The 19,885-nt window shown below is 38.2% G+C and overlaps 1 protein-coding gene across 1 annotated transcript in view; it reads left to right on the forward strand.

Annotated features, from left to right (window-relative positions):
- The window catches only part of ROR2 (receptor tyrosine kinase like orphan receptor 2), a 167,477-nt gene that overhangs the window by 125,870 nt on the left and 21,722 nt on the right, over positions 1–19,885 (forward strand). The window contains exons 3-4 of the mRNA XM_074856597.1: positions 4,991–5,278; positions 6,324–6,354. Of these exons, the coding sequence (XP_074712698.1) occupies positions 4,991–5,278; positions 6,324–6,354 (319 nt within the window). The remainder of the gene's footprint in view (positions 1–4,990; positions 5,279–6,323; positions 6,355–19,885) is intronic.

Below are 19,885 nucleotides of genomic sequence, written 5' to 3' on the forward strand. Positions count from 1 at the left end.
TTATAGTATCATACATATTACTACTTAGTCTAGGTGTGAATTTGGGAAGTCACTTAAACTCTCCTTGCTTTAGTTTCCACGTTTGGAAAATAAGTTTGATGATATCTTCCCATCCCATGAGACTTAAATATTCATAAATGATTTAGAAGTTCTGAGATAAGAAGAGTTGCAAATTTTTAATAATTGCTATTCACGGAGGCCATCATGAAGCTGGTTTGAAAATTATGAAGGGATAATTATTTTTTAAATCATATTGGGTAAAAGGAGCAGTAAGAAAAAAAAAATTAATAGAAACCAAAACTCAAACTGGAAACAGCTAAGCCAGAATTAACTTGATCTAAAGTAACTAAAGAGATATAATTTTTTTTTAGAATGAACTTCAAAATTGCAGCTAAGATCTTAAAATAACAGAAGCAGAGTGATTATTTTATATTGTGTTTATGCCAAGAATAGCGCGTATGGTTTGAGCAAATAACTTGGACATCTTAGTGCCAGAATAATACAAATAAAACTAAGAAAAATAATATGCATGTGAGGTCTAGGTGGTAGATGTGCCCTTTATGTTTTTAGCTTAGTATCTATTCTTGTGTGTATCTTCACAATGATTTGACACATGCTGGAAAAGTTTACTTTTATATTCTTGCCAAAACACACAAAATAAACCTGTCATCTTAACTTTGATTTGCTGTGGGATTCTGTTTGATATATTTATATTAAATTTATTCCATTTAAAAATATGGCAACCTAACAAAGGCTTTTCAAAATATGAAAGAGTTTTGCCAGAGTTCATGTCAGTCATTTCCCTAAGCTACTTTATTCATAGGGTACATAGAATATGATAGTATAACATAATATCTAGATTAAGTTGCATTATTCTCTCATAGCTTCTTGACAGAACAGTTTTTACTCTGTTCAAGCAAAATAAATATTAGTATTGGTTGTACACTATGTTAGAAACCATAATAAAAGAGAAATTTAATTTAGAGCATCTTTGCCTACAGCAAATGCAGAAATATTCACCAGATAGCTTTTCCCTTTGAAGTACTTTAAGCCAAGCCAAAGACCACTGATGGCAAAGGAAGCATTTTCCTTCAATGACCCTTGGAACCAAGCCAGAGTGTAGAAAATAGTATATAACAATAGTATTTGTGTAACACAGAAAATTGCTGGCCATTATAGTAATGCTGTTTATACACAGCAAGCCCAGAATATTTTACAGAGAGTATTTACTCTTTGTTCCAAAGTTATGTCAGTATTAAAACAGATTAACAAATCTGTTCATTTTAAACCATTCTAGTTGTCTGATTCATAACACAAAATACAGGATACACATTAAATACAAGTTCTAACACCTTCACATTTCATTTTTCTCCATATCTGTCCAAATCAATATTTATTAAGAGAGAAAGAGAACTACATTTGAAAAAATTTGCATTGCACATTGTTGAAATCCCAGTTTATCCTGGGAAGCATTTTGGTTTTTCCCCCTAACCACTGCATCAAACTGGCATCCACACAGTGTTTGTGGTTTCACGTACATCACAAAAAGTAACTGCTGATTATCACCACAGAAATTAAATAAGGAAAACCTTCTTAAGAACATGGTTGGTTAAATTTTCCACTTTGTTTGAAAGATTTGCAATTATGGGTTATCTAAAGTGGACACCAAATAACAGAGCAGCACAACAAATTGCCCACTCTGTCATACAGTTCAGATTCAGTAAGTATATAAACACCAGACTTCAGCATCATTTCTCAAAGAGGAAATGAAACTAGCAAACAGAGAGTGTGTGCTTCAGGGTATGGATAGAGGCAGTGGATAGGCAGTGAGTTGCCCTACTGCTCCTAAGCTGCTCTGCAGAACTTTAAAGAAAACACAAGTGCTTCAAAGTTCAGTAGGTTAAAATATTTATTACTTGATTTGTAATAACAGGGTAATATAAAACACTGCAGAAAATGCCTGTAAAATTGGCAGGAGAAATAACGAACTAAAGCCAAATTCTGACCTGCAGGAAATGGATTCAGTTACACTGACTTCAGGGAAAATGTATCTAATCACACTGGGTCTGAATTCATCCATAAATCTTCGGCATTGCTTTTGGTGGTAATAGGTTTGTTTCAGTTATTAATAGGAGCTGATTCATAAATTCTTATGAAATGTTTTGTATTGCTTAAAAGCTATGGACCAAATTACTTCCAAGCCTAACTCTGGCTTAATTGGTAAAACAGAAAGGTCTAACATGGATTTAATCTTGAGTTAATAACATCTGTTGGTCCTAATAAGTAAATTTAGTATATGTTTTCATCCAAATGTATTTGAACGTAATATCTATGAATAACCCAAAGTGAAGACTCAACCCAGCTCATTTTAAAGCAGGAAAAGTTAAATAGTGGTAAGTGTTCGAGCAAGCTATAAACTGACCAATGGCACAAAAGCTGACCAATGGCACAAGAACAGTATAGACCAGACCTTTTATATGTCTAAGCAATAGACTTAAGTAATAGTTTTAACCAATTGCTTCTGTTCCCTGTATCAACAATGTAATTTGCTGTTTTTCTGTTCCCTGCTAGAATGTGATCCTAGTAATTCTAATTCTGCAGATACGAAATGTAACCGGAAACCACAAGTGATACTGTTGTGGCATGACATTGCAGAAAGCATTCATGTACTTTTTCTCCCTTTTTTATCAGGCATTTGAAAAGAAATCATTTTTTGGTTTTTGTGTTCTGTCAGAATGTTTTAAAGTCAACTGCAGATTTGTAGGCTAACAATAGGGAAAACTAATGTAAAATTACATTCAGAATAATTTATTATTTATGAGGAAAAAGGATGACAAAATAATTTTCCTGGTTTTGGGTTTACTTCATTTTCTATTTAGTGACATTCTAAATTCACACTTGCCTACGTTGTATTCTCATGTTATTCATTAAAGCAGGATTTCTTTTGAAAGGCCAACAGTAGACAACAATGTAATACTCAGGAAAACCCAGTTTTCCAACAAAATTTGGCTTTGGTAATTCATTATATTCTGATGTTCCTACTGTTCCCCTGTCCAGTGCTATATCTAGCCATTACAGAGGAACTGATTTTCATGGTCATGTCAAACGTAAATCAAAGCAGAGCTTCAATTGTCTTAAAGTATTACAGCAATTAGACTGCAAATGTTGACCATTGCATTACTGGTGTTAGATTCCTGCACAGTAATATGCTATTTCCTAATTAAACAACTGCAGAATAATCTAACTGATAGGAAATTGTATCAGCAATAGTGTGGCCAGCAGGGACAGGGAAGTGATCTTACCCCTGTACTCGGCACTGGTGAGGCCGCACCTCGATTCCTGGGTTCAGTTTTGGGCCCCTCACTACAAAAAGGACATTGAATTGCTCGAGCGTGTCCAGAGAAGGGCAACGAAGCTGGTGAAGGGTCTGGAGCACAGGTCGTACGAGGAGCGGCTGAGGGAACTGGGGTTGTTTAGTCTGGAGAAGAGGAGGCTGAGGGGAGACCTCATCGCCCTCTACAACTCCCTGACAGGAGGTTGCAGAGAGCGGGGGATGAGTCTTTTTAACCAAGTAACAAGCGACAGGACAAGAGGGAATGGCCTCAAGTTGCGCCAGGGAAGGTTTAGACTAGATATTAGGAAGCATTCCTTTACAGAACGGGTTGTTGGGCGTTGGAATGGGCTGCCCAGGGCAGTGGTGGAGTCCCCATCCCTGGAGGTGTTTAAGAGTCGGGTCGACGTAGCGCTGAGGGATCTGGTGTAGTTGGGAACTGTCAGTGTGGGGTTAATGGTTGGACTGGATGATCTTCAAGGTCTTTTCCAACCTTGATGATTCTGTGAAATGGCACATGTGGTTATCCGTCAAAGTTATTTGATATTTGGATCCAGCTGACATAAAAATGTAATGTAGTATGAAGTATTCCTGATGCCGTATGTCTAGATGGTATAAGTTTATCAAAACAAACATATGGGCATGACAGCTAGATACTTTTCTTACTTGTTTTGACAATCACACTATTATTTCTGTGGAATTACATTCTTTCAAGCTTTTGACGTGTGATGTGTGTCAGTTGCGGGACTCCTAACTCCAAATTAAATTTGAAGATAATAACCTACAGAAGTTTTGATTGTCAAGTGGGGTTTTTTTATCACTTGAGATCACCAATACAGCATACGTGCTTCTTCACAAGCCCTTTGGTTTCAATATACCACAAATTAGTGCTTTTAGTTTCCATTTATAAAACTAAACCCATGGAACTTGATTAATCAATATCCGTACAGACCTTTCTTTGACCAATTTATTTTAGGACTTGATGTAAAAAATGGCAGCATATATGAATTTAAAAGTGCCTTCTGTATCACAGGTTACTTCTGCAATTCAGACATCCTTTCTTTAAACTGGATGTGAGACCATCTTTAAAATTCAATTGGAAGATAAACCTATCCAAATCAGGCTCATCATAAATTTTCCTGTCAGATGGGTATCTGGCAAATCAAATTAATATCTAAAAGTAACTTCTTCAGTTTTAGTTATTTTTAAGACAAATATGTGACCATCTAAAAAGGTTAAGTGGTAAAATTCTAATGATATTCCAATATGGTTACAAGTGGGAATACTGTTTTATGGAATAAGGGTGTATTTTTCTGTTACAACACTGTTTCCCAAGAGACACAGAAACTAACCAGAAAAAGTAATTATTGTTTCAGAATAGGTGTCCACAAAGGGAGTTAGGATTGTAATGGTATTAATTCATGCTTGACCTTCTAATCTGCATACCTACTTGCAGACAAACATGAAGTCAATCATGAAAGACGAATTGGAGTGAGATGCTACGGTGTCCTAGGACAGTGAATTACATTTTTTTTTGAAATATGCTTGAAAGAAAACTGAAACCGTTTCCAAGATCCTCTATTAAAAATGTGCCTTTTGGGCAGTCTTTTATCACAACCTGAGTGAAGATTGATCTTTTCTGACCTTTTACCCTCTTAGGTTACTTCTTGACCTTTCTGGAACCAGTCAACAACATCACTGTAGTCCAGGGACAAACAGCAATCCTCCACTGTAAGGTAGCAGGAAATCCATCTCCGAATGTCAGATGGCTAAAAAACGATGCTCCAGTGGTTCAGGAGCCAAGACGAATCATCATCAGAAAAACAGATTATGGTTCACGTCTGAGAATCCAGGATCTGGATACCACAGACACAGGATACTACCAGTGTGTGGCTTCGAATGGAATAAAGACGATAACTGCAACAGGAGTGCTGTTTGTGAGGCTCGGTGAGTTCCTGGCTTTTATGATTACTCAGACTGCTTTTATAGACTAGGTATTAGTTTTCACAATAGCATAATGAGAAATGAATTTGATGTTTTAAAAAGGATTCTCAACACGAAAGGAAATAAGTAAAGCTGTTGCCTGTGACCTCTCCCCCACTGCAGAATTTCTTAGTTGAACTCGATACTCGTTTACTAGTAATAAAAGAAAGTAAATACTGATGGAAAGGTCTGTAAATATATAGTGAAGAAAAAACTTTAAAGAGGTATCAGTATAAAGTACAAAAAGTTAACATTTCATTGCCTGGAGTTTTCAGTCTACTGCTGAACTCAGTCTGTAAAATAACTGAAGGGAAGAATGAGAATCAGTTTTCTACATGATGTTCATAGTGCTGGGCCCATCCTTGTGAAATATCACATCTGTACTGCTACGTGAAGCCTGGCCTCAGATTCTGCCCTTTGACAGCTGAAGGTACTTATGTTGCATTTTGGAGACTTAATCACCCAACCTGGAAGGCAAGCTTTTATTTAGTTCGCTTCTGAAAAAAAAGGAAAAAAATTCTAGAGAAATTTTCCTAAAATTTCATCTATTTTTATAATGAAAATAGCTAACTTCACAGTTTAGTTTGTAGTGATTGATTAAGTGTGCGGTATTGGACCTTGTTCCTGCTGTGACAAAGATTAAGAGCATGCCCTTGTCATACCATAAACTCTGATAGTAAGTCTCAGGTGGGGCTTATTAAGAGGTAAGTGATGTGTCAAGATAACACACTGTCTTTCTAACAGCCTGTGTTTTTATGGTGGGAGGTATTTTCTAACAAAAATTAAGTCCACTCAATCTGCTGAGCAGACAGAAGATTCATGTGATTTTTATTTGTGGCTTCGAAAATAACAATATATAATTATGTGCAGGAACGCAGAGGGTTTTGTCTGAATCTTGAGACAAACCTTCCTTAAAGAGACAGTTTCCTTTAGATTACTATCGACTTTTTTTATGCTGCTGTTCTTGAGCCAAACTTGCCATCGGTTTTTGTTTGTTTTATGTTTACAGGTCCAACAAACAGCCCAAATCACAATCTTCAGTAAGTACTTTTTTAAAAATTACTTAATGCACTCTGACCACTTTTGTTCTGTAAGAATTTAGTTCATAAACTCAGTAAACACTGCCTGCAACCACAGTGTTCTTGCTAAAAATACCTAATTTATCGAAAACTCACAGAAAGGATGAAGCTTTTTCAGACAGGGATAGCATTGTGTTACAGTGGGTTTGGTTTGATTGAATTTTCTTGAGCAACTTCTGCTTGCTTATTTCATATTTTGTGCAAGCAAAATACCACAAAGTCATGATGTTTGAACAGTAATTGTTTACAGGGCAAGTATGGGCTGGAAGAGTGGTTAAAAATGAATGGGTAAAATACTTAGGTTGCTGTGGTTGTAAATTTACCCATGTTATATTATTATAACTTGAAAAGTCAGATAAAACAAGACTAGAATCCTGTCTTCGAGCAGCTAGGTAAAACCCCTCTTTGTTAGTGTCATTTTGACTTCGGTGGTGATTTAGTGATTTTTGTTAGCTGCCTCAGCTCACTTGTTGATCCAGTCATAAGGATAAAAATAGATCAGTTCTGTTTCATCATCGTTGGTTTATATTTCAGTTTTAATTTAAATACTCTGTATTGTATAATTTTGTGAAGTAGATTCTGCGATTGATCAATTAATGAAGTGAGGAATGCAGTCTGAGGCCTTTTTATGTTTAATGGTATAAAACTAGTGCTGGTGATGGACTAATTAAAAATAAGAGTAAAAGCAAATTTGTAAAGACACGTGGATGCTTTTCAGAAGTACACTGTTGATGAGTGTTTGTGATCTCTGAACTCCCAATGACTTGAGTGTAAACACTTCCAATAACTGCAGTGAGCTGACCACTAATCCAGCCATCTTGCCTGTACCTCACTCAGTCGTCTTACATATGTAAAACTAACACTACATGGTACACATTCTTGTATTTTATATGGACAGAAAGTGTAAATGAATTTAAAGGATCTCAACATTACAGGGATTTCATAAGTTTTCATATTTTTCTTAAAATTGATTACTATTGAAGATTCAAAACAGCTGTTCATGAGAGTACAAAAAAATGTAATAATTCCTGTAACCGCTGAAATCCTACTTCAGATCTCACAGCACTTTAGAAAACTGTTATGCACCTGTTTCACAAAGAAGAAAAATAGTGAGATACCAGGAAGCTGTCTGATCTTTTATGAGATCAGGAGGCAGATACTGGTACAAGAGACAGGAAACTGAAATGCGTGTAGTGAAGCACTGAACTGAAGTTCAAGGAACAGTTTTCAAATGCAGCTGAAAAGTGGTAAGCTCTGAGCACAAAGTGAAAAGCTGGGAACTAAGTTTTACATTGGTTCACTTTTTATTATTGAGCAAATAATTAACCTTATTTCTTTCAACTTCCCTAGTATTACCCAAACTTTTCTCCGGTAGTGAGTATTACCTTATATTTTACAAATATAATAAATATGATAAAGTGAAAAAAAAATTACTGTAACACACATTTCTTAAATTATACACCTTTCCCCCCCCTCCTCCCCCCTCCACCCAAAGTGGAAGTGAATTAAGGTTTCTGAGCCATCTTTCATTCTGGTTTTGCGTACATTTTGAATGCTTGACTATTCAGCCTTTGCTAGTTTTGAACTCTTAACTTAAAATAAAGAAAGACATTACCAAAAAAAAAAATAATCCTGTCATTTGGATTGTGACACCTCTAAACTGTTTTTGTACCAATGTTAGAGGTGGTGAACCTGGAAGCACTAGTGTGCCATGATTGTCTTGGACCTGCCATTAAAATGTGAAGAGTAGGCTGCTGTTAGATTTTTTTTTTCCTTTTTTTAAATATCCAGTTGATTGAAGAGAAAGCTGAAACTTGAGAAAAACAAGCTCAGGTCAAAGGTCTACTGAGAAGTCATGAGGCACTTATCTTATGAGGTCCAGGAGCTTTCAGGGATTACAGATCTTTGCGTCACTGCATGCCTGCTCCTGTTTCCATTTTTTTTCTCTTTCTTATTTAACCAGGTTTTGTCCACCTTTCCAAAGTTCCTGTCCTTCTTTTTGATACTGTCTTTTCTCTTCTCATGCCTCACAGTTGTTGCCATGTTCCTCTGCTCCGTGCCTTCTACCTAGTCCTTCAAATAAAATGACATAATTTGGCAGTAGTATTTGTTTCTATTCAGAAACTGATTTACTGAATATTTTGTATAAAATTGTGCAGGTCAATTTATAAGCCAGAAAAGAGGAAAGGGGAAAAAGGTGAAAGAAATACCTAACTGCTTGGAAGGAGCCCGCATGGAACAAAGGGCTCTTTCTGTTTGCTGACTGCACAGCACAGTCTTGTGTTGAGCCACCCATGAGCTTTTTCTCCTGGCATTAACACTTCCAAAAAGACATGCTTCAGTGGAAGCACTGAAACCTAAAACCATTGTAACTTGGTTTAAAACTATACCTAATGAATTATTAAGGGATAAAAACCATTACCTGTATAGATACCATCTAGCAAGGTATTTTTATGCAGTCCATGTGTTCTGCTGTGGATTTCTAGAAATGATCTACAATTAAAAATTGCCAGAGATCAATTGTGCATTTTGCAGTCAGACTTGTTGGTGCAAAAAAGGGCACTGACCTTCAGTGACGCATTTCCAGAAAAGTCTAAAAGTAAAAATTTTCAACCAAATACAGTCTTAAACTGGTGTGGAATTTTTTGTGAGGGTGGAGAGGTCTTTATTTTCTGGAAGGTCCATAACTGTAAAAATTACTATGGATTCTTCTGTAGAAATGGAAAAATACAATCTAATGAAATTGCTGTATTTATCAGAAGTATTCAAATTATTTAAAGTATTAATCACTAGTACAAATTAATTTACAATGGAAATAAAATCAAAACACAGTCAGAAAACTAATCTGTGATGAGCCTTTGCTGTCCAAAGGACTGTGCTACTAGAGGACAAGCCTGCAGATTGAATCCTTTCTCTCACTGCATAATGTTACTACCTTTTGTATCATTAACATTATTAGCTTTTGCCCTTGTAAAGAGGGACATCCTGTCCATTCAGAAAAATATGAGTGTGTGGAAATAAAATAAATGGATAGCAGATACTGGAGAATGTTTTTTTCTAGCATGATTTTAAATTAAGCAATGGATGTTAATCTATGGAGGACAGAAACAGTTGCCTTCCCATCTAGAGGTGTTGTTCTTACACGATAACATCATTCTAAAATCCTTTGTGTTCTCTAGTCTAATGTATTTTTCTCTTGAATTGAACAGCTAGATGGAATTTCACCATTGGGGAAATTCCTGTTTTGAAGCTGTTTAGATTTCTCTTTAAGGCTGTGACTGTAGTGGTGCCATCTTGAAGGGAACCTGCGATGGGAGATATCTGACAGTTTGTTGGCTCTAAGGGCTTCTGGAAAATCTGATGAGCCTTTAGCAGAAGTGAGGAAGGCACACCAGAGTATGGGCAGAAAAAAAGTAGCTATAAACAACACCCTTGCTAAGTGTAGGTGAAGAGAACTGGCTCTGTTGCCAGTGCTGCACTTTTCCCGACATGACCTTTCTGCAGTCTGCTCAGGACACCAGGAGGTGAACACCTCCTTCCATAGCCCTGTTTAGGGGAACTGGGCTTTCTAAGAAACTTTGAGAAGTCCCTGTTTTATCAAATTCTGACTAAGATCAGTTCTGAGTTTGCAGTCACTGATGCCTGTATGCTGGACCCTTAGAAGGAGAAATAGGTGGGAAGAAACACCATCATCAAGTTGAAATTGTCATTTCTTTGGGGAGGAATTATTGAGGTATTAATCATTCAGAATAAATTTGCATGCTCTCATGCCTTATTTTCTTCAGGTAGTACAACAGTACAACAGTAAAAATTTAAAGATTCAGTCCATTGAAGAAGAGTGATGAAGCAATTGTAGTTGAGAAAAAATCAGTTCTTTCAGTGGAAAACAGAAGCTCTTTAAAACCCGGTAACACATCTGAGTTAAAACTCTGATGAGGAACCCTGGGTCTGGGATGGGCAATTTGTTCTCTATGGGTCTGCATATCCTATAGCTTTTATCACATAGCTGTAGGAGTCTGGGCCACGCTGGAAGAAAGTTAGTGCAGACAGAAGAATGCAAGGACGAAGACAAGGCCAGCAAAATAAGGCTGGCAAAAACACACAAGATAGCAGATAAGTGAGAAACACCTGTGGTCAGCAAAAGCACACAAGTCTGAGCAAAACAGGGTATGAGATAAGGGAGTTTTGGCAAGTTTGGGGCTTTACGTGCTAATTGCAATTAACCAATGCAAATGCTTGCAGAGGCGCGTGAACAGCGCGTGTAGATGACCTGTAGCCTATTAGAAGATAGATGAGTGCGTGTACGGAACTTAGTAGAATATAAATGTAACCAGAAAAGGAATAAAAAAAAAAAAAAGATGGACGACCTGATCATCACATTGGTGTTGCGTCGTTTCTGTTCCCACATGGAGAAATAAGGACCCTGGCTAATGGTGACCCCGACACATAGCCAAAGCACATCCCTTCTGTGACTGAAAGGGGACCTTCTGCATGATGTAAACGTCAGTCATACAGCTTTATGATGGAGGCAAGTGTGTTTTCACCATGTGACAAATCTCTGTGTAATTGTAAGGTGGAAAAGGGAATATGGGGCCGTGGGAAAGAGAGTGGAAAGAAGTGGATCGTCAGAGCACTTCACCCTGAGGCCATCTCCCTGCCCATTGCTGAGGTCTTCCAGATAAAAGGCAGTAGCTATAGGGGCAAGTAGTTTTGTAAATTGAAGGTGTCTGGCAAGCCAAAGGCACCCAACATCACGTAAAAAAGGAAGAATACTTTATCATCAAACAGCGGCACCACTCATATCTTCCTCTTTTCCTCAGGTGGCATGGCAAATACTCTTTAGTCCCAGTGCAGTTCAGCCACTGATAACATTTTTAATCTTGTAAATTATACAAGATTATCTTAAAATTCACATAAACAGATGTTTTTATAACCAATACAAGGTTGTCTTAACTCAAAGTTACAGTGTTTATTCAGGCCCATGAGGACCAGGTGTTCAGTGATGGGCCTCCTCCAGAACAAGATGCATGCCTTTTGTTTCATCAAAATATACACTTGGTGAGATGACTATATTTGAAGGATATATATTTTTCTAAGATATTTGTGGTAATATGTTGAAGTTACAGAATAAGCACATACTTTGTCTTCTGGTTTCCTGTTTTAATCAGGGAAGAAGGATTTTGTCATTAAAACACTGGACTGTAATTTTAGAGGTCTGGATTAAATTTCTGGCTGTGCTTCTGTCTCCATGTGTGATTGCAGCAAGTTGTTTAACCTTTGTCTCTCCATCAAATGGAGATGGTCGATCTTGGCAATTTTTTGCCTTCCTCTATTATGGGATCAGATCATTTCAAAATGTTCAGGGTACATTCTCTCCTCATAAAGCATGGAATGTTATTTTATGAATGAGGAACTGAGGCACAGATTATCTTGGGCTGGTCTACATTAAGCAGCATGTGTTTGCCTTGACCGATTTCCTGGCTCCCTCACAATCCAATCTGGGAATCTGGCTGGAACATGCTGCAATTCAACTGTGTGTCAGTTTCCTTTTTTCGTTCAAGATTGGTGGGGGGAGGCTGTGTTTCACCCTGGGGTGGGGTTGGGGCTGCTTTCAGGGAACTTTGATCCACAGTCTCAGATATGCTTCTGAGTCCATCAGTTTAAATGGCCTTTGACAGTCGCTGAGGCCAAGACAGGAAATTTGTAGAGGAAGGAGGGAACTGAAACCAAGGCTGCACTAAACCATGTTACATATTCTTTTCTCTCTTACCTGTTTTAGAGTGTAATTTTTTGGTATAGTGATTGTTTTTACTCTAGCTATGTAGGATACAGCCTAGTAGGGCTCATAAGTATATCATGTCACAAATAATACATAACTGAAAAGTATACTCTGGTCTGTTCAGAGCTTTAGAGTACACTCAGAAGAAGCTGACATTCTGTCTTGCAATGGAAACTGCAGAATTTTTATCCTAATCTTACTTTTGTGTTTTAGAAAATATATTTTTTTCTCATCAAAAACCCCAAATATGTGTAATTCAAGGCAGTGGAAGTACTGGTCTGGATTGCTTTGCACAACATGAGATCCCAACTTTTTCCCACACTACATTATTTCTTCAGCTTTAATCTTCCACTTAAATATTTTCTAATCGCTAGTGAATAAATGATCTAATGCATTTTATATTATTTAGTGTTAGAAGTAGAAATTCATTATGTGCTTACAAAATTGACTAATTTTAAAAGCCAGATGTGTATTTAAACTAATATGCATAACATCTTAGAGTAGACACAAGTGTTTGTATTCCTGCAACTTGTTAGCTGGAGGAACTATTGCAAGTGGTAGTTTTCTCCTTTCCTTCAAAGGAAGGGAAGAACAAAGGAAAGAACCTGCCAGGGTATACAGAAAAACGGATAATAGTTTGTTTCAATCTGTTATGCTCACTAATCCATGCTGTTCAGAAATGCCCAAAACCCAAAGGGAAGCCAAGCATATGCAAAGGTCATTAAAAATAGACCACCAGGGAAGTTTTACTTTCTTTTTGCTACTGTGTGAATCAAACGGCCCTGAGCCCTGAGACTTACGGTGTAGTGCAACTATTTTGCACTGCTTTAGGTAGAGACCCTGGTTGCAAAGACAAGAAAGCAGCCCTATGGGACTTGCCTGCTGTTAGGCAAGGTTTCCAAATACCTGGGGAAGAAGTGGTAAGTTACACTTCTGTCTACTCTTACAGTTAATCTAATTCAGGGTTAAATGTGAGGAAGCGCCTTCCCATGTGTGATTAGCAGTACTGTCAAGATACTTTTAAATGGGTTGGATCAAGCACCTAATGAACGTAACGCTTACCACTTTACATTTATATATGGGGCTATAGCACCCAGTACACCAAAGCACACAAAAACACTTTCTTTCCTAAGAGTTCTGCTTTCCAAAATTTAAGCTTGTAGGTGGATATTAAAGGAAGTTGATTCTTTCTGTAGGGGAGAACTTACCCACAGCCTGTGTGCTGGGAGAGCCTGCTTCCTACTCTGCAGAGCGATGGTTAGGTTTTTGATAGCCAGACAGCTGTCTGTCAGGCAAACTGTAAGGTGTAACTCTGAGATGTGCAATGTACGGTGAAGAGCCAAATACAGCTCTGACTTTGTAAATATGTGACCCCAACGTGCCCTCTTCCAGTAAATTCCAGATCAGCAGCAGGTGCTTAGGTTTGGGCAGCTCAGAGAAATAAACTACCAAAGTTGAAAGCCAAGTAAGACATTTGTTAATCTGTTTAAGGATATATTTAAATTGATATTCAAAGTATTAATGGCCATTGGCCTTTTGGCAGGTAGCTACTGCATCTGTTGGTCATCCCTGATATAACCAGCGGATCTTTAGTTTGTTTTGATTTTACTTCCTCCTCCTGCCCTTCCTTCAGTAGCTTAAATGGCTTTCAAAGTATTTATTGTATGTCCTACAAAAGGACAGTTACATGTCCCTGAGACTTCCTGTCAGCATTTGATGCCACATCGAGCTTCATTAGAGTTCCTTACTATGCTGAATAGCCTCTAAATGCACACAAAGAAAGGGTGAATGTTATAGTTAGGCACAAAGATAAAGGAACACTATTCTAATGAAAAGTAGGTAATTTAACAAAATGAGATAATGTTGTAACACCACACCATAAATCTTCCTTTCAATCTTTATGGCTTTATGGTTAATTTTCTCCTACTTTTCTGTTATTTTGTTGTCCATTTCAGTTTGAAAGAGGCAAACAAATTATACATGCAACTAATTTAGTGTACTTGGGAGAAGGTGAAACAGATGGTACACACTGCTAAAATTTGAACATTTCCATTCAAAACTAAATAACATTAAGATTGATAGAACACATTGTTTTTTCAAAAAACCCCCTAACAAATGTAGTAAGGAATTCTGCTCTTTTAAATTGATACTGCTGTGTTAAGTCTAAAATCTGAAGTATTTGAGGTAATGCTACACTAAAAATTAAGGCTGCAAGAAGCATGTCTCATCGGCAGTCTCTCTCATGCTCCTCAGAAAGGTCAGTCCTAAGTGTACCATTTCTCATTTTGTTCAATCTGATAATAACACAGAAGGGGCAGAAGATCACTTTAGGTGGGGCACAAAAATATTTGATATTCATCACAGAAACTTTGCTTTTGTACATATGTGTGCACACACATGCGTATAGTTCTCCGTGCACCCCCCCTGGTTTTTCTAACAGTTCATTTTGCAGGCCAGAAAACATGTTTACCCCTGCCTCACCATACTTTCCTTCAAGTTGGGAAATCAGTCTCTTTACTGGTACACTCTCAGCAGGCTGACCTGCATATAGATATCCTGATACTTTCATCTGATTCAGTCTTGCAAAAATACCATGAAAAAACTCAATTTTTTCACATGCCTAATGCCAATAAAGTAGTTCCAGAATGCAAAACAATGAGTAGAGGGTTAAAGGAATAGGATAGGATAGGATAGGATAGGATAGGATAGGATAGGATAGGATAGGATAGGATAGGAAATTAGAATGGAATGGAATGGAATGGAATGGAATGGAATGGAATGGAATGGAATGGAATGGAATGGAATGGAATGCCACACCACGCCACGCCACGCCACCGTTCCAGTTGGAAGGGACCTACAACGATCATCTAGTCCAACTCAACTGCCTGACCACTCCAGGAATGACCAAAAGTTAAAGCCTGTTATGAAGGGCATTGACCAAATGCATTTTCTTAGGGCACTGACAGGCATGAGGCATCAACCACCTCTTTAAGGAGCCTGTTCCAGTGTTTGACCACCCTCTTGGTAAAAAAATGGTTCCTAATATCTACTCTGAACTACCCCTGATGAGGCTTTGAACCATTCCCATGCATCCTATCAGAGGATGCTAGGGTGAAGAGGTCAGCAGATCCCTCTTCACTTCCCTGCCCCAGGAAGCTGTAGAGAGCAATGAGGTCACCCCTTGCCTCTTTTTCTCCAGACTAGACAAACCCAGACTCCTGAGCCACTCCTTGCAGGATATGCCTTCCAGCCCTTCCACCAGCTTTGTTTCCCTCTGGACACATTGTAAATCATGGGGCCCAGAACTGCACACAGTATTCAAGGTGAGGCCACAGCAACGCTAAATACAGCAGGATAGCTGCCTCTTTTGACCAGCTGATTATGCTGTTTGATGCACCCCAGGATGCTGTTTGCACACCTGGCTGCCAGGGCACACTGCTGGCTCCTATTGAACTTAGTGTCAACCAGCACCCCCAGATCCCTTTCCCGCAGGCTGCTTTCCAACTGCTTCTCTCCCAATTTATACATGTGTCTGGTGTTCCTCCATCCCAGGTGCAGAAGCTATCATTTGTTTTTGTTAAATTTCATGCCATTGATGATTGCCTAATGCTCCAATCTATCAGCACTTCCCAGTTTAGTATCATCCGCAAACTGACCAACTGTGCATTCAACTCCTGTCTCCAGGTCATTAATAAAAGTGTTGAACAGAACTGGCCCTAGAATTGAGCCCTGAGTAACACCACTGGTGACTGGCCACCAGCCTGATGTAGCCCAATTCACTACAACACCTTGAACCCTGCTGTTCAGCCAGTTCTTCACCCAGCGCACTGTACCTTCCCAAGGAACACATGCAATGTTACCTCAATCCCCAAAACAGAAAGTCTGTGTTACCCCCAAGGGAAGAAGAGTCTGTCTTAGCAGCAAACAGTAGAAGGAAATAGTTTCACACAGCAACAAATCTTCTATGCTTTCAACAGGAGCAGTGCAGACTGTCTTTTTATTTTCTTCTGTAGTAGATTAGTTTATCACATAAAGTCATAGGACCATTTAGGTATGAAAATACTCTTAAGATCATGAGTAGAACTGTAAAATGTTACATGTTTCCACTAAATAACACCAGAATCTGAAAGATAGAACAAAGGCATGCTTGTGGGTATGCTCTGTTAACAAAGTTAAAACTGTAGCTGCTTTTTGACTCTGACTGCCGTGGTAATGTTCCCCATGTTGGTGCTGCAAGGTAGTGTGTTCATGTGGTGTTTGGTAATTAACGTGGAAAAGACAACCTCAGTGGGTAACAGAGTTTAGCTGCATATTTTTTACTTCAGCATTAGATCGAGGAGAAAAGAGAAAAGCAAAAATATATTACAAAATCAATAATTCCAAGACTCAGGCACTCCATCAAGTATGTGCAATGGGTGATCACTGTACTTTTAAATTTTCTGTCATTCAGACTGACAGATACATCAGTATATACAGAATCTTAGTTTTCAAGCATTAAGAACTAAATATTGTAATGCTAAACTTGGAGAAGCATTTGATTTCCTAATTGAGTTTTCTACATGTTTTGATTCTTGATGAGTTTATTAATGTTAATCTCAATTAGATAATTTACAGAGCTGTGGTGCTGGTACTACAGCCTATCAAGATAATAATGTTTGCATAGCATCATGTGTGTGGCATCTGGAAATAAGTTGTAACCCTGACTTCGGAATGTGAGATATTTTGCTTTGCCTGAGATGCAATGCAGTATCCATTATTATATTATGGGAAGATTTAAATGAAAATATATGCCATTCAGGCCTTAGTTGGTTGTACATAGGAAAAAAAAAAAAAGAGAGGAGTCTTTCAAAATAAGGTCTGATAAACATTCAGTAAATGGTTTTAAATCCAAAGGAAGAAGAGTATAGAGAAATAACCATTTGGGATTACATGAGGGCTGGATGGATACCCAGGCCTTCCAGCAGTTTTGGGTGATTCAGGGTGCTGTGTCCCTAGCCCCAACAAAGGGTAGCTGCAGAGCCAAAGGTGGTTAATTTCTACCCTCTTCAGTGGCTCTTTATTCTTAATTCTTGAGAACTCCAGAGGCTTTGATTGAAACTGACATATGACTTCCTGTGCAGAAAAAGCTAATTTTCCTCATTTGGAAAAAATTAACAATCTTGTTACGTGGAATTATGATGACACACCAGAATTATTACTTGAGTACTGGATTCCTTAGCCATTCCACCCAGACCTCAGTCGCTGGAGCCAGCCGACAAGTGGGTAGTGCTAATAATAGACTGCTGTCCTCAGTACAGACCAGCCCAAAAGAGAAGACACATACTTAACTCATCTGTTGACAGAAAGAAATGGTGAGACACAAAAATACTAGGTTTTGCTTGAGATTTTTGAGACTGTGTGCTCTCCTGGTGGTGGCCCCTTTATGCATCCCTGACCTGCCTCTTCTTCCCACTTCCATAGCCACTGTCCTCCTGAGTGCTCGGCAAAGTCCTCATACCATTGCCTCCATTAGCCTTAGGCACTTGCCCTGACAAGGGTGCCAAGCATCTTTATTTTCTCACACAGCACTGTAAAAGTTGCTGTAGGTGGGATATTTGGAGAATGTATCAGCTACACTCTTGTAGGCTGGACTGAGCACATGAAAATGGAAATGACATAAAGGCTGGACAAATTCGGGTAGTGTTTCATGGGATCAGCAATAGGTATGTTCTAGCAAGGCAACACGATAGCATCACAATCAACTGTCTGCTTCTTTTGCTGGTAGTGGTTTTGGTTTGGGTTTTAATTTATTTTTTCTTCCTATAGAGAAAAATGGTCATTTTCTCTGGCCTCATTTTTTGAAACACCTTAACCATTTTTTTTGAAGTTTAAAAAAAATAATAAATTTTAAAATTAGCTTTGGACCATGGAAAATTTCAGCTCAAATAAATTCTACAAAGTTGAGAGCAGCTATGAAAACAGCCTCTAACATTGGAAAGTATTCACAAACTGTAACTTTCTGCAACATTGCCTAGAATAAGTAGTTCATATTCTACCCATAAAAAGTAACAGAGAAGCTAACAAGTATTTAATATTGTTGCTTAGATGTATTTAAAGAAGTATTTTAGTTGTTGTTGGGGTTTTCTGATAAATGGAATATGCTCATTTTTCCTTAAGACTGGCAAAATTACTATAAAACTGTCACTTCAGTATTATATGATTATTAATAGTTGATGTTTCTGTAGTTTTAATAAAAATATTCTTTGAAAGCCTTTGAAGATGAACACTTGCATGTACATATAATTAGGTAACCAATTTATAGCTGATGCTATGATAATTTCTGGCTGGTTTACAAAGCTCTCTGCTATCAGATGTATAATCTCTGTGTTAGTTGAAACAGAAAAACCACCTTTCTTATGTTTAAAAAAAAAAAAAAAAAGAAAAAAGAAGGAAAAAGTTATACCAGAACAGTTATTTTCATTTTTTCATTTGTTCAGATACTTTCACAAGTGATCACATTTTTAATGGCATGGTCAGTTAAAACATTTTTAATTCTGAAACAGTTTTTAATTAATAACGTTTTTTAACAATTATTTTTTACAAAAATGTCTTAACATTTTAACCTCTACTATAAAGCTAAGAATCACTTTTCAGAAAACTTACATTTCCCATCATTCACAAAAAAACCCAAAATGGAAAGCTTGAGGCACTTCCATGGGATTTTGGGGGGTTTTTTAATTATTCCGTTGTCTTTCTTGTAACTTCCCCTTCACTTTGGATTTATACAACTGGCTATTTTTGATCATGCTTTCTTAGTCTTCTCTTTTCTCAAGATTTTCTACCTCTTACCTGTCTTCCTGGTAATATAAAATATGTAAAATATATTTTATATTTTATATAAAATTCCATCAATGGATTTTAATGAACTGAACAATAGTACAAGATTTCTATTGGGGCATAAAATCTGCCTGTGTAGCTAAATCACAATGCATAAATATCTAGCTGAAAACGTTAAAGATTTTTTTGTTTTGTTTTTAATAGTTTATTATATTATGCTTATCCATTGTGGCTTTTATGGAGTGGGGTGAGGGTAGCACTAGACAAGGTTGGAGCAGCCTGGCAGAAGGCGGGCTGCCCTTCTCTCACCCTCTCCCAAACCACTGACCAGTCCCCTCGGTGAGGCCCGGTATCTCTCCCTCCCTCCCTCCCTCCCTCCCTCCCTCCCTCCCTCCCTCCCTCCCTCCCATGGCATCACAGCCATCAAAGCTGCCCTTCACTCCTTCTCCTCGATGGCTTTCCCATCCCCCAGGCAGCCAACATGGGCTTTTATCTCTGTCCTTTCCATTACATCCCTCCTTTGGTATAGCACAGAAGCCCAGGCGAAGCCCTCTGCCCCCTGCACTGACCTCAAGATGCTGGCAGCCCCATTGCTGAATCCCTCTCTGTGCTGCCCAGGATGCCCCCTACCAGTATTACTGCTGCTTGGATGTGGCAGCGGCTATAATGACATTTTCAGCTGGTGGACACTTCCAAGACCTTTTTGGAACTGACCAGTGTGTACTTACTCAGGGTGGTATGGCAGGAGGTGGAAGGATAAAAACAAAGAAGAATTTTGCTTTTCTTTGGCAGTGGGGGAAATAGGGAGCTCCTTGATAGAGGCTCTTCAAGAGAGCTCATTGGCCCTGCTGTTTTTCCGTGGGGATGTCAGATGGAGACCATTTATTAGACAATCGT

Source organism: Strix uralensis, chromosome Z, assembly GCF_047716275.1.
Source record: "Strix uralensis isolate ZFMK-TIS-50842 chromosome Z, bStrUra1, whole genome shotgun sequence".
Lineage (NCBI taxonomy): Eukaryota > Metazoa > Chordata > Aves > Strigiformes > Strigidae > Strix > Strix uralensis.